Source organism: Coenobita brevimanus, chromosome 30 (genome assembly GCF_032717465.1).
Source record: "Coenobita brevimanus isolate Jiangsu-jjx chromosome 30, ASM3271746v2, whole genome shotgun sequence".
NCBI classification, from domain to species: Eukaryota; Metazoa; Arthropoda; class Malacostraca; order Decapoda; family Coenobitidae; genus Coenobita; species Coenobita brevimanus.
This window is the reverse complement of record NC_136983.1, coordinates 2,969,666-2,984,941: the sequence shown is the minus strand read 5'-3', so window position 1 is coordinate 2,984,941 and position 15,276 is coordinate 2,969,666. Positions and strand designations below refer to the sequence as shown.

The 15,276-nt window shown below is 43.6% G+C and overlaps 1 protein-coding gene across 1 annotated transcript in view; it reads right to left on the bottom strand.

The window, feature by feature from the left end:
* Positions 1-15,276, bottom strand: part of LOC145395208 (paired box protein Pax-5-like) — a 166,048-nt gene that overhangs the window by 113,273 nt on the left and 37,499 nt on the right. The window contains exon 2 of the mRNA XM_080268897.1: positions 10,092-10,289. Coding sequence (XP_080125023.1) covers positions 10,092-10,289 — 198 coding nt within the window. The remainder of the gene's footprint in view (positions 1-10,091; positions 10,290-15,276) is intronic.

Sequence of the window (15,276 nt, the reverse complement as noted above, 5' to 3'; positions counted from 1 at the left end):
TTGTCATATGTATTCAACATCCTTGAAAACATCCAAGCTAAATGAGTATATAAGGCAAGAGTGATTATACTGAAAAACATGTTATGAATATTTGAAGGGAATATGTGTTTCTAAGTGTCTCATAAACTTGTTTCTAAAAAGTTTTCAACAATTTGCAATCACATGCTTTAAGTTAGCTGGACAGTAATTTTCTGGTCATGACTTATTACATTTTATTAAATAATGGACTTTCGTTTGCTAACTTCGTTCTTTACCCCCTCAGTACATGCACAGTTATTTTATGTAGCTCAGGTGTTTTCTTCACCTTAAAGTCATTGGCTGCAACCCATACAATTCCCTCATTAACTGTAACATCACTAGTTAGGTTACCCTCTTCTAAAATCAATGGAGAAGCTTTAGGAATTATGCTTGTATTTTCTAATGCAAATTAATATGCAAAGGAATTGTTAAGAAGTCTTGCCATCTGAGTTTTATCATCAGAATGCTCTCTATCGTCTGACTTGTGGACGTATTACTGGTGTTAGTATCGTCTTGTTTCTGACGTAGCTGAAAAACTATTTTGGGATTGATTCGTTGATACAAGGCATCACGAGCTTCAGGACTGTTCTTGCTTCATTTTATTATTACCTCCAGCAACGATGTTGGGTGGTTATGTGATCATCCGTGCCTGTCTGTCTGTCTGTACACAAAATATCTCAAAAAGTTACAATCGAATCTCGATGAAGTTTTCTGGAAGGGTAGCCCTTTGGCCAAGGAAAAGTTTATTGGATTTCGAGGCGGATCCGGATCCAGATGCGGATCCAGTATTTTTTTTTATCATTGCGAGTTAAGTCAATCGATGATTCTTCTCTGATAAAAAAAAAAAAAAACTGATAGTCATGCGTTTTGATATGGCATAGCCTGGAAACAACCTGATATTTTAAAAGTTTTGGTGACAAAGGTATTGGCGGAGGTATGCGCTCGCCGAGTGCTTTCTAGTTTCTTTGAGTTTTCAGACGCAGTGTCATATCAACTTTATCATTTCGATTCTTCGTGTCATTATAATAGGCTATTTACTAAGTGAAGAGGTTTGATATCGGCGTTCCACCATTCGGGTTAAGTATTTCCCGCAGGCAGTATGTTGAGAATTTCCTGTACGGTTCACATGGATCACTGAGAATTAATATTTGCACAATGGGATTTCAATCACTGTTACCTACAAATGCAGTCTTTTTCTTTTCTATTCTTTCTTTTGTCTTTTTTTCTTTTACATAAGCCCTCTAATATTTGAGTAGTTTCCCATACTTGGCCTTAACATTGTCTGTGCAGAACTTAAGGTTATATATGTCTGTGCGGTGATCACACTTCTTTTCCGTCACATTACTGGACAAATTACCTGATTAGAGGAAAATAAAACATGATTCTCCACGCAAGAGGGCATGAGTGAGGGGAGAAGAAGCAGAGAAGGAGGGAGGGAGGGAGGAAGGGAGGAAAAAGGTAAGGAAGGATGGGATGAGGGAGGAAGGGAAGGAAGGAAACAGTAGTGAGAAACGTAGGAGAGAGAGGGTGAGGGAGGGAGGGAGAGGACAGGGAAGGATGGGATTAGGGGGGAAGGGAGGGAGGGAAACAGTAGTAACGGGGTGAGAGAGGAGGAAGTGTAAGAACAGGAGTATGGAATGAGGTGTGAGAGGGATAGTGGATGGAGGGAAGGAAGAGGAGATGAAGGAGAGGGGGAAGGTGAAGGAGTGAATGGGGTTCGGGAGGGAGAGAAGGTCAGGATGAAGTGAGGGAGGGGAGCGAGTGTTCAGGGAGAGTAGATTGAGGTGAGGGAGGGTCGGGAAGTGTCAGGAGTAAAGAAGGTGTAAGAGAACCATACTCTTTGCTATCCTTGTCTTATGATCTGATGTTAAGGGAGTGTGTAGAGGGGTGAGGGAGGAGAAGTGGTGAGGAGGGGAGTGGGGGAGGGGTAAGAGGGGAACTCTGAGATGGGGTAAGGGAGAGAAAAAGAGTATGGGTGTGGGAGTAGATGAGGGAGTTGAGGGGGAGAGGGGAGGGGTGGGGAGGGGTCAGTGAGAAAGAATAAGGGGAGGGTATGGGAGAGGGGGTGGGGGGAAGCAGTAAGGTCCGTTTTTAGAGTCGGGCGACAGTGAATGAGGTCATTAGTGAGGTCAACAGCTCTCTGATGACCCTACCCTCTCTCTCTCTCTCTCTCTCTCTCTCTCTCTCTCTCTCTCTCTCTCTCTCTCTCTCACACACACACACACACACACACTTTCATTCTTTCCACATCCCTTTACCCACTTCTTAAGCTTCTGCAATTAGAGAGCAAGTCTTTCTACTAACATTAAGTCCGTACCATCTAGGAAGGGTTATAAGGACTGACTTCTCTATAGAGTGTGTGTAACTCTCTCTCTCTCTCTCTCTCTCTCTCTCTCTCTCTCTCTCTCTCTCAAACCACCTTACACCCTATACTCCGCAAGCTTTTTTCCTTTTACTTAACTACTAACTTTCATTCCACTTACAACCACATTCCACCCAATATTTATGTAACTCAGTCAATTCCAAACGTTCATTCTACCCTAGCCTCTCCAGCATGAATCATTCCACCTTGTGTCAGCCCAGTTTTCATTTCTCATTCTGTTTCAAATCACTCTCCCTCGTACACTCTTACTCCTGATATACCTACAACCCTTCCAAATATCTAAACACTCCTTCAGATACATTTACTGTTAGACATTTTCCATATTCATTTCACTCATTACCTTATAGGATTCAGAGGAAGGTTTTTTTTTTTTTTTTTGGGGGGGGGGAGTAATGAAGGCTGTCTCTAACCTCTCCATATCAAAAATTTCATATCGGGGAAAAATCGAACGGGAGTGGCGACAATAAGCTATAAAAAAAAGAAAAAAAAATCATCCCAGTGGTTAACAAGGCAATCTTAGTTCTAATCTCGGCTCAATTTCAGTCCTTCATCTCATCCCAGTCTTCTATAGTCTTTTTACTCTAACTTGGCCTAAAATTTCCATCTCTCCATCTTAAATACGAAGCTGTAGCAATAAAGACTAGAATATGAAGCTGGTCACAAAGAGGTGCAGTGGAAAGGAGGTAGCGCCACAGCATTGCACAGTTTTGCCTCTGAGCTACGTAAAATAAGCCGCAGAAGGACGAACATCTGGGCCAAGTTAAAGTGAAAAGAGTAGAGCATCTTTCACTTTTTCTTCCTAGATTATAAAAACATACTATCTATTTTTTTTTTCTATTTTCATTTTTAACTTCATTCGATTCAGTTCCACATTATCTTTAATATTCTGTCTTAACTCAGCCCATAAATCTATCTTTCACTCTTCTATATTCACGGATAAACTGAAGTCATTTATCCCATCTCATATCCTCTTCCATTACACAGTCTTCATTTCAATCCTGGTACATAGGCAGGTTTTTTCATTCCATCTGTAGTTCTTTTACCTTAACTTGGCCCAAATTCACTCTCTTATGTAGCTTATTCTGATCACTGGTCGAAAAAGGCATGACTACGGCTCTATATCCACCCTTTGGCACTTCTTCGTGACTAGCACCATACTTAAGTGTTAATCTATTGCTGTAACCAGGGAGAAATGAGTTTAATTCACGTTTCAATATATATTTTTTTCCAACTTATCCTGGCTGAGCTTAAGACCTAAATTCCATCACACACACACACACACACACACACACACACACACACACACATATTGAAACAAAAATACACACATATACCTCTCTCTCTCTCTCTCTCTCTCTCTCTCTCTCTTCCATAACATCCTGATTCAGTTGCACTTGTTCATTCATTAATTTTTAACTCTAGCATAGTACACACACACACACATATTCCTCATTTTCGTGTGTGTGTGTGTGTGTGTGTGTGTGTGTGTGTGTGTGTGTGTGTGTGTGTGTGTGTGTGTGTGTGTGTGTGTGTGTGTGTGTGTGTGTGCGCGCGCGTGAGACAGACAGACAGAGAGAGAGAGGCCGAGATTTGAGTGTCAGTAAGTTAGACCTGGACCCGGAGGAGAGAGAGAGAGATAGACAGACAGACAGACAGACAGAGAGAGACAGAGAGAGAGAGATAGACAGACAGACAGACAGACAGAGAGTGACACATTCACAGGCTATGCCCATCTTTTAATCCTTCGTAAGTAATAACAAAAAAACATATCTGTAGGAAAGAGAGAGAGAGAGAGAGAGAGAGAGAGAGAGAGAGAGAGCCGCTTCAATCTGCAATGCAAATGAGAGCGCAGGAAGAGGGTAAGGAGGGGGTCACACTGGTATTAAACATGAACCTTCACATTACTCTGTTGCAGCCTGCCTTACTCTCCTGCCTCGCGTGTTTAGGCAGGCACGGCTTAGGCAGACGGGCAGGCACAAGCAGAGGGAGGTAAGGCAGACACGCAGGCAGGTGGAAGTGGGTTAGGCAGACAGGGGAAGGTGGAAATATATGCAGACTAATTTTAAGCAGACACTCCTGGGGCTAAGAAGGTGGACTGAGCCAGAGAAGTCTAAGGCAGAGATGACTTAGGCAGACAAAAGATATGGCTTAGGCAGACAAAGGCAGAGACAGGAAGAGGATAAGACAGTGGTGGGTTAGGCAGATACGTGTACATGAAGACTTAGGAAGATGTGCACAAGAAATTATATGACTTAGATGAAAATGCAGCAGGAAAAGATGGCTTAAACAGAGAGGCAGTAGTAGTTTAGGCAGAGAAAGTGGGACGTAGCTTAGGCAGGGAGAGGCAGAAGTGGCTTGGGCAGACAGGGATGTTACAGGTGGTTTATGCTGACAGGGGCATCTCGAGGTGACTTAAGCAGAGAGAGGCAGAAGTGGCTTTGGACTGACATAGCGAGAGGAGAAGGAGCCTTTTCTCTGACTACCGCGTACTTCGATATTCGTGGTACTGGGAAGATGTGTGTTGTTACTGATATGGTCACACGCACAACAAGCGAGTTCTGGTGTAGGTGGTAAGCAAACTGAGCTGAGCAGTAAAGGTCTGGCGTGTAAGAAGTCTGCGTTGCTACTGGGGTGAGAGAGAGGGCAAGGAATCTGCTAACCTTGCTACCAACCTTACCTCGCCACAACAGATTTCCTGACAAAGCACTCCTACATCAAGCAACTAGCTATACAGTAAGGCACATATATATATTACGGTGTGAGTAGAGGAGGATTACGTATTACAGGACCGTGATCCCATTTCTGTTTTATTCTTGCTTTCGCCTGACATCTTAATTCTGCATAAGCGAAACTAGTTGTAATGGTGGACTGAAAAAAGGGAATTCCCACCTACATTATGATTTTTTTTTCTTCTACCGCTCGACGACTCTATGCAGGTTTTATTTTTCCATGTAAAGAAGAAGGAACCAAAGACTAGAGGTCCGAAAATTTATGGGAGGCTTCTCGTACTGAAGGGGTGAACATAAGAGGACGTTTTAGGTGGCGAACGTTTTGGGTAAAGAAAGGACGAGAAAGCTTCATGAAGAGAACGTTTTAGGAAGAGAACGTTATAGCTAAAGAACGTTTTATAGGTAGCGAACGTTTCAAGAAGGCATATTATGCAAACAACTGTTTTTTCTTTTTCTTTTTCTTTTTCTTTTTTCTTTTTTTTTTTGACAAAGAACAATACAGTGGAGAAAGACCAAAGCTCAATTATTCATGTAACTTTTAGCCCCTGTGGTGACTTCTATATCGAAAAATACTACTAAAATACGCTGGGTGGTAACCATATAACCAAACCATACGTGCTCCCTACGTGTCAACAAGTGGGTTGGTGGAGGATTAGTGCCCCTCCCCATAAAACAAATAGCTCAAGGTCAAATGGCCACCCCTTACGGGATTATGGCGTCTGGCAATAGATAGATAGATAGAATACTAAATCCTTTCTGAATAGCTCCCCTTGTAGAAATGGGAAGAGCATGGAAGCAAGAAACAAAAAATGGAAAGAGGCACTAGGTAGAATGAAAATGGGAGGGGAATCGAAGAAGAAAATGGGATGATGCGCTGAAAAGAATATGGAAATTTACTCAGAGAAGAAAAAATGGTGAGATGTGCCAATTAAGAATGGGGAGATACGCGATATAGGAAGAAAATGGGAAGAGGAGCGAAATAGGAAGAGAATAGGAAGAGGCACGAAGCAAAAAACAAATGAGAAGAAAAACGAAATAAGAAAATAGGAAGATGTGTGAGGAGGAAATAGAAAGAGGTGTGACGAGGAAAGAGGAAGAGGTGTGAAGAGGAAAGAGGAAGAGGTGTGAAGAGGAAAGAGGAAGAGGTGTGAAGAGGAAAAAAAAATACTAAGAAGAAAATGGGAAAAAGAGCCAAGAAGAAAATGGGAAGAGGCGAGAAGTAAGAAGAAAATGGAATTGACGAGATCGAAGGGAGGAGGATACTAATACACTAACATCAATCCGGTAACGTCTGCTAATGTTCTTGCTCCTTCCAGACGATTTTATTCGCCTTTAGGTAAACTTTCAGACTTGGAGGGGTTTGATATTCCTTTCATTACTTCTTTCAGTACAAGAGGGTTTCCTAAGCTGAGTAAAATCGTCTGGAAGTAGGATGAATTAAATGAAGAAATACCTCGCCGAATTGGGGGAGAGAGAGAGAGAATTTCCTACCCATTTTTGCCTGTCTTTCACCGCCTTTGTTTTCCTGTGTTTGGCTTTATACTGAATGATAAAAATTCTAAATTAACCCTCTTGTAGTCGCCTGCATCTTTTTTTTTTTTTTTATTCCTGCTGATACCAATTATTTTTAGCCGAAATGAAGTCTGAGAGTGTTAATACTGTCACTATTAACCCCCTCAGGGTCGTGCTAACTCTAGTGTTCCATGCCAACCAATGTCAAAAAATTGTATTCACCAAAGAGTTAATTATTCAAGTAAATACAATACAGTGCCTCAAGATACAGCGTAAAAAGTGACAAAAAATGGGGCAAAAAAAAAACAGAAAGAAAACTGCTAGAGAAAATATATGAAAAAATAGGAAAGGGAGAGAAAAAGTTAATAAGTGGAAATATTAGAACATGCAAAGTGGGCAAGCAAAGCAAAGAAAAAAGGGAAACTCGAAACGAAAACAAAGAAAAGGAAAACGAAGACAAGAAATCGAGGAACTGATGAATTAAATAAAAACCAAGCAGAGTGCCGAGAAACAAACATGAAAAAAGGTGGAATAAATAAAATAAATAAATAAATACTGGCAAATTCCATCCATCCATCCTGTATCTACTTATTTACTTCACGTTTTCAACTATGCGTAAGGACCCAGGGCAAGGCAACTAAGTCCAGACATTTAAAGGATGAGAATAGTCAGATGGAAAAAGAGGAATGAATTAAAAAGAAAAAAAAAAAAATGAAATGCCAGGAACTCAGCCCCCGAGCCGTCAGAGCAAATCGTCACTCGGTATACCTCTGCCGAGCCTTGTATACGGATTGGCTACACAACCTCCATGACAGGGTTCATTGTAAGTTGAAATAAGACTAAAGATAAATTAAGTCGACCCCATATGACCTTCACCTTTGACCTCTTGACTTTGCTGACCTAATCAGTTCGTTGTCCCTTCATGCTGTATGACTGACAAAAGTTTGGTCAAAATCCGTGGAAGGGTTCAGGAGATATCGCTCCCACAAGGATACACTAAGTCGAACCCGTATGACCTTTGCCTTTGACCCCTTGACCTAGCTGACATAATCAGTTCATCATCTCCTCACATTGCATCACTGACAAAAGTTTGGTGGAAATCCGTCATTGGTTTCAAGAGATATCGCGCCTACAAGAATATTACAGACACACAGACCCAAGCACGCACGCACGGACAAACCAATCACTTAATGCCTTCTCTGCCATACGTGGGTGGAGGCATAATAAAGAAAAATTAGATGAGAAAACGGGAAAAATGAAACAAAAGCATTTAGGGGCCGAATGCTGATCACCTGCCAAAGAATTCTATTGGCTAAGGTCCAAGCTACCTACAAACCAAATGTTAACATAATTCGCGAAACTTTACGGAATTCAGTCAATGCATTTCACAAAAAGCGAATCCATATCAAAATATATATGACACCTGAAATTCTGTCGTCTTTGATCAAATCCTCACCCAAAGTATTAGACTTCTGCACATCCACATAGTTGATATTTGCACATCCACATAGTTGATATTTCGTGAAGGTTTGGTGAAAATTCGTCCACAACTTTTCAAGATATTTTGACTATAGATACATACAAACACACAGACCTAAAGACACATGCCAACAAAAACTATATCGCCTCGCCTCGCTAAAGGCGGGCGATAATAATTTAAAAAAAATGGATAAAAAAGAAAACAATGGAGGGTTAACGAAAGTAAAAAGCAAGCAGTGCGCCAAGAAGCAACGGGGAGGGAGGCCGCAAAGTGACGGCCACATAATACCACCTCTCACTCTCCTTCCATTAAAAATTTTCCCTCTGAAGCTGGCGTAGTGAGAGAGCCGGAAAAAAAAAAAAAGACAGACATGCTAGAAAAACACACACACACTGCCACAAGGGGGCCCAGACGCACACATAAGCACACATGCATGTGCACGTACATACATACTTACATACATTTGCACGCACACACACACACACACACACACACACACACACACACACACACACACAAAGTCATGCAGAAAAAACTCACACAAGCAGACACTCAACCAAACACGCGGGCGAGAAAGACAGACATTCTGCATTTCTTACTGTCTTCTTTCCTCTCAGAATTTCACATATGGTAATAAAGGAAAACCCGTCTGAAGCCAGTTAAGCCTTTCATTAGGAGAGTTTACCATAAGCTGAGCCAGAGTGCAATACCCGCGCCCATCAGTTGGAGCACGAGCGGAGCATTTGACATCCGGTGACCCTGACCTTCGCCTGATTGCCCTCAAAATCGAATTGCTTCATTCTTGTCTTACCCAACACATCAATGAAGTTTAGCCTATATCAGACCAAAACTGTTTAAGCTGACATACCATGAGGCCTTTGACCTTTCTCTGTGACCTTGATCTTTGACTGGCTGTTCTGCAAATCGAATCCCTTTAATCCTAAATCCTGGTCTAAATTGGCTCATGACTGCTTAATCTGACTTTGCCATGCGTCCTTGACCATTAAACTATTGGTTTCTAAAATACTGGGTCAACCCTTTAGCTGGTCCTCAGCTCTTCCACCATGTTTGGTCCAAATCAGGTCAACACTGTTTTAGTTATTTTGTTTACACGCAGACGTATGGGTTGAACTTTGACCTTGTCCTGTGACCTAGACCTTTGACAGATTATCAGTATCGAATGCAATTGTTCTTGCCTTACCCTCAACACCTACACCAAGTTTGGTCTAAATCGTTACACTCTGTTTAAATTAACCTTGTTAGGTCAAACTTTGACCTGCCCTTGTGGCTCTGACCCTTGGCATATTGTTCTAAACAATAACAGGTCAGCTCTTCTGCTGACCCTCAACATTTCCACCAAGCTTGATTAAAATCCGATACGAACTATTTGAGTTTTGTTCTCTCTCTCTCTCTCTCTCTCTCTCTCTCTCTCTCTCTCTCTCTCTCTCTCTCTCTCTCTCTCTCTCACACACACACACACACACACACACACACACACACAAAGCCTGAGCCTAGCACTACCGTATAGGACGAGTTGCCGAAAATATCATCCTTCTTCACAGGACTGATTAAAGAAAAAAAAATTAGACAAACATGCTATGCACCCAGCCACCTGATGCTCCTGAGTGAGGCCCTGTTTATACTGAGACTTGGATGTATTCTTAGTTCTTGGGTTTTGGTGCTGGGCTAAAGGCTGCAACGCTGACATATTCTGATGCAAATTATCCAACATCGCTGGCTGGGATCAAGACGAAAATAAAAAGTCCCTCTGCCTTGGCTCACATCCTGAATAAACATTTTTTTCACCGTCAGATATAAAGCTGGTGACTGAGAAACGGAATGCCCAGAATTTGAACCAATAAAACTAACTATTCTTTATCGAGCTTGGATTCTGGGCCTAGAGAGAACAGGCTCTGAAGGACTGATGACACCGTTAGAGTGAGATGTAAAGAAGGACGGAATGCCTTACCTGTTAATTGATGAGACAGACGGCACGTTCTCCTGGGTACACACACTCTCCGCCAGTAGTCTGTCTCGGATCTCCCACGCGAACATGGTCGGATTCTCCCGCTTATATCTGGCTATGGCGTCCACTACCACGGGAGTCGCCACCTTGGGCTTCGAACCACCGATCACCCCGGCCTTGTAGCTGCCAGTCTCGTAATACCTGGAGGAGAGAGGGAGAACTATAGAGGAACGAAGGAGAGCATCAAAGGAGTCGAAACTTAGGGCTTCGAGCTACTGATTACGCCTGCCTTGTAGCCACCAATCTCACAGTGCCTAGGGTCAGGAGAAGGAGAAACTGAAATATGCACAGAGAGAAAGGACGGAAAAAAAATAATAATAAACCATTAATTCAACAAGAGTTCAAATTTTGGGTTTCAAACCAGTAATCACTTCTGTCTTATAACTGCCTCTAGATACATAAGGAAGGGAGAGGGACAATGACAGAGACCTAGAAAAGGAGAAAAGCAAGAAGGAAATAAGCGATCGATCAACCAAAAGAGTCGAAACATTGGGCTTCGAACCACCAGTTACTTGTGCCTTACTACCGCCAGTCTCCTCGTACCTAAAAGAAAGAAAAAGACAGAGAGAGAAGAAAAAGCGAGACAGAGGCATAGAGAAAGATAAGAAGGGGAAGAGTAAGAACAAAAAAATCATGAGTCGAAACATTGGCATTCGAACCACCAAACATTTTCGCTTCATAGCTGTCTCATCGCAGACAAGGGAAGAGTGAGGTAGGGGAATAAAGAATGAATAAGGAGAATGAAACTAAAGAATTATGACCATCATCTATAAAAGTGTTATTAGGACAGGTCAGTTGTTTCTAAGTCCAAGTCTTCTCCTAGAACATAACCCGCAGTGCTTGGCTTACACTCGGGTTCCCAGTCAGATCGATTTGTGAACAGGAAGGGAGGTAATAGAGAAAGTGAAAGTAACAAATCAAGTTGAAAGTTTGGGTCGTATTACCTTCTCATAGTACTGTACCTTTGGGGAGAGAAGTAGAGAGATAATGAGATAAAGTTTGTACCCTGGGGAGACAAGGAGAGAGTGAGTGAGATAGTATGCACCTTTTGGAGATAAGGATAGAGACAGTGAGATAGTAAGTTTTGGAGATAAAGGTAGAGATAGTGAGATAGTCTGCACCTTGAGGAGATAAGGACAGAGATAGTGAAGGAAATGAGAAGTTTTGGAGATAAAGGTAGAGATAGTGAGATAGTCTGCACCTTGAGGAGATAAGGACAGAGATAGTGAGATAGTAAGTTTTGGAGATAAAGGTAGAGATAGTGAGACAGTCTGCACCTTGAGAGAGAGAGAGAGAGAGAGAGAGAGAGAGAGAGAGAGGGTGTTGAAAAAGAAGTGTGTGTGTGTGTGTGTGTGTGTGTGTGTGTGTGTGTGTGTGTGTGTGTGTGGTGTGCCTGCCTGCCTGCCTGCCTGTCTGCCTGCCTGCCTGCCTGCCTGCCTGTCTGCCTGCCTGCCTGCCTGTCTGCCTGTCTGCCTGCCTGTCTGCCTTCCTGCCTGCCTGCCAGCCTGTGTGTGTGTGTGTGTGTGTGTGTGTGTGTGTGTGTGTGAGAGAGAGAGAGATGACATGAGCGGAGTGTGAAAAAGGGAGAGGAGTTATGAAGAGTACGTGTGAGAGAGAAGGGTAGGAAGGGTGTGGGAGAGAAGTAGGAAAATGGCTATGTGAAAGAGGTGAGGGAAGTTCAAAATAGTGTGTGAAAAACAGAGGGCGATAAGAGAGAGAGAGAGAGAGAGAGAGAATAGTGTTTGAGAGAGAGGCAGAGAGAGGTGTGTGTGTGTGTGTGTGTGTGTGTGTGTGTGTGTGTGTGTGTGTGTGTGTGTGTGTGTGTGTGTGTGTGTGTGTGTGTGTGTGTGTGTGTGTGTGTGTGTGTGTGTGTGTGTGTGTGTGAGAGAGAGAGAGAGAACCTTGTGTAAGAGACAGGGGGGACTGAGAGAGGTGTGTGAGAGAGGGAGCGTTACGCCAAACTCTCAACCACAGCACCAACCACCGTCTTAGGCACCCCAGTGAGAGAAGAAGGAGGGGGGGGAGACAGGAAGGGTGTGTTTTAGGGAGCGGCGCCCCCTAACTCTTGGCCACAGCCCCCCACCATCGCCTTAGGCCCTCCAGCGCGGCCCCTGATTGGATTATGCAGATGAGGACCAACACATGGCTACACTCATTTCCCGCCACACCAGGAGGGGGGGAGGGAGATGAGGGGGTGGAGAGGGGGCGTGAGGGGGAGTTAAAGGGCGTGGGGGGGACAGGGAGGCACATGGGAAATGGGGAATGGAAGGAGAAAAGAGGAGAGAGTAAAGAATGAACGTGGAGAGACGACCATTGGCGTTCGAGATATGTGAAGGGCAGGGAGGTGAAGGATGTGTTAGAGGGTGTGGGGTGCTTGGGAGGGGGTGTGGGAGTTTGGAGAGAGGAGGGGGAGGAAAGGAGGAAGAGTAGAGAAAGGGAAGAGAAGAGGGGAAAGGAGAATAGAAAGAGAGAGGACAGGAGGAAAGTGCATAGTGAGAGGGAAGCAGGCGGAGCATATGCGGTGTCTGAGGTGGCAGGGGTAAGGAGTAAGGGTAGGAAAGATGGAGGGAGTAGAGGGATGGACGAAACAAGAGGCGGAGAAGACAAGGGGGCGTTGAAGGTGCCTGGGGATCACAGTGGGGGAAGGGGGAGGCGTGGGGGAGGGGGGGGGAGCTGAGCCTGAGTGGGGAGAGAAAAGGTAAGGAGAGGAGAGGAGAATTTGGATGTGAGAGAGGAGGGAAAGAGGAAAGAGAAAAGGGGAGCTGGGTGACGAGGAGAAGGAAGGAAGGAGAGAAGAGAATAGGAGAAGAGGAGAAAAGTGGATTACAGGAGGATTTGTGGGTACGTGGGAACAGAAGCGTGACAATGGGAGGGGAAGGGGTAGGAAAAGAAGGGGAAAGAGGGAAGAAAAGAAGAGAGAAAGAGGAGGAAGGGGAGACAAATGACAGAAGTTGTTGGAAGAACTGCCGAGGCCTGGGGGAAGGATGTGGAAGAAGAGGAGGAGGAGAGAGGAGGGAAGAGGAAAGGGAGAGAAGGTACGGAAGAGAGGAGGGAAATAGGTAAGGAAGACTTAAAGAAAGGGGGTGAAGGGGAGAAGGGAGGTACGGAAGAGGAGAGGGTGTTATGGGGGGGAGAAAGAGGTTATAGACAAGGATGAGGGAGGGGAAGAGACGATAAGGGAAAAGTGAGGGGGATGGAGGGGACTGGGAGAAGGAAAGAGGGAGGGAGGGGACAGGAAACAGAGAAATTAAAGAGGGGAAGAAAGTAGGGTGGGAGAAAGGAGAGACATGGGGAAAGGGAAAGAAAAGGGATAGATGAAGGGAAGAGAGAAAATGGTGGAAGGGAAGAGAAAAGCGTAGAAGGGAGGGAGAGAAGCCTGACACTATAGGGGATGGAAGAGAAGGCAAGGAGAAACATGGAGAGAGAGAGAGAGAGAGACCGTATTGAGCACAAAAACATTACGGTTCCCAGCGAGATCTTTCTGCGTTAATATCATAGTAAAAAAAAAAAATTATTTAAATCTTTACTAATAAACGTTCCAAATTTGATGGATAAACAGAACAATAGGATTAGAATTTCTGACAAATGACTATAACCAACTACCACAATCATCACTACCACAGTCATCACTACCACAGTCACCACCGCCACCATATCCATCATCATCATTATTAACCCCTACCATCGCCAAAACTACTGCTATCATCACCTCTAAAACCAACTACCACTATCATCACTACCACAATCACTGTCATCATAGCCATCATCATCATTATCAGCCCCTACCATCACCAAAACTACTGCTATCATCACCTCTAAAACCAACTACCACTATCATCACTACCTCAGTCATCACTACCACAATCATCACTGTCATCATAGCCATCATCATCATCATCATTACTGACTCCTACCATCACCAAGACTACCACTATCATCACCTCTAAAACCAGCTACCACTATCATCACTGCCACAATCATCACTATCATCACAACCATCATCATCATCACTACTGACCCCTACCATCACCAAGACCACTACTACCATCACTACTACTACCACCAGCAATATCACCACTACGCCAAAAGAGTGTTTATATTCAAGGGATTAAGACTGCAACGAAATAGCAGGGGACAGGGTGACATGGAGGCGATTTGTTTGTGGGCCACCCCTTACGGGATTAAGATAAATAGAAGACTATAGAACGTATGCTCTAACTGACGAAGACCTAACTACCCCTATCCTGGTTGGCTCCCTAGCACCTTTCCTGGTTGGCTCTCTAACACCTTTTCCTCGGCGATTTATTGTTGGGTCCGGCTGGTTAATATCCTTTTGTACCTTACGTGTGCAGAGTACGACATTAGTAGATGATTTAAGCAACAGAGAAGAGTAAAGTAACGTATAATAAGCAAAATTAGTCGCTTAGGAAAAGGTGTTAGGGAGCTTAGTATTGTTAGGTTAGAAGGGGGATGTAACTATAGTCTCTTCACACTAACTTGGCCCAGGTGTTCGTCCTTTTGCAGCTTATTTCACGTAACTCAGTGGCAGAATATGACAAAACTTGGACCCTACTTCTCGTCTGTAGCACTTCTTCGTGACTAGCATCGTATTTAAGCGCTCATCCCTTGTTCCAGCTCCTCACTCAGTATGGAGAGTTGCCAAGTTAGAGTGAGAAACGTATAGTAGCCAGGGAGCCTCATTCTTACTTCATAGTCATAGTTAAAAGAGTGTCACGTAACCACGAATTAGAATATTAGGACAGAAGAGTGATCCAGTTCCGTTAGGTGAAAACAAACTTATTATACGCTTTCAGAATCCCCAAATCAAGCATCCAATGTTCACCAGAAATATAATTTATCGATTTTTATCTGTCACGAAGGAAAAATGGATGGCTTTCTCGTGTTTTTTTTTTTTTTTTCCTCACAAGCACTCTTCGCCATAGCCCCACGTCTTTATTTCTTGACCCAGTGGCATGAAAATTACTATGCAATGACTCGTATCGGAGCCCTGTTATCTCGAGACAACTTCCTCATACTTTTATCAAGGCTTGTGAAGTACTTTAAGGGCCCCCCAAAGTGTACAAAGACGGGAGAGTACTAAAACACACACACACACACACACACACAC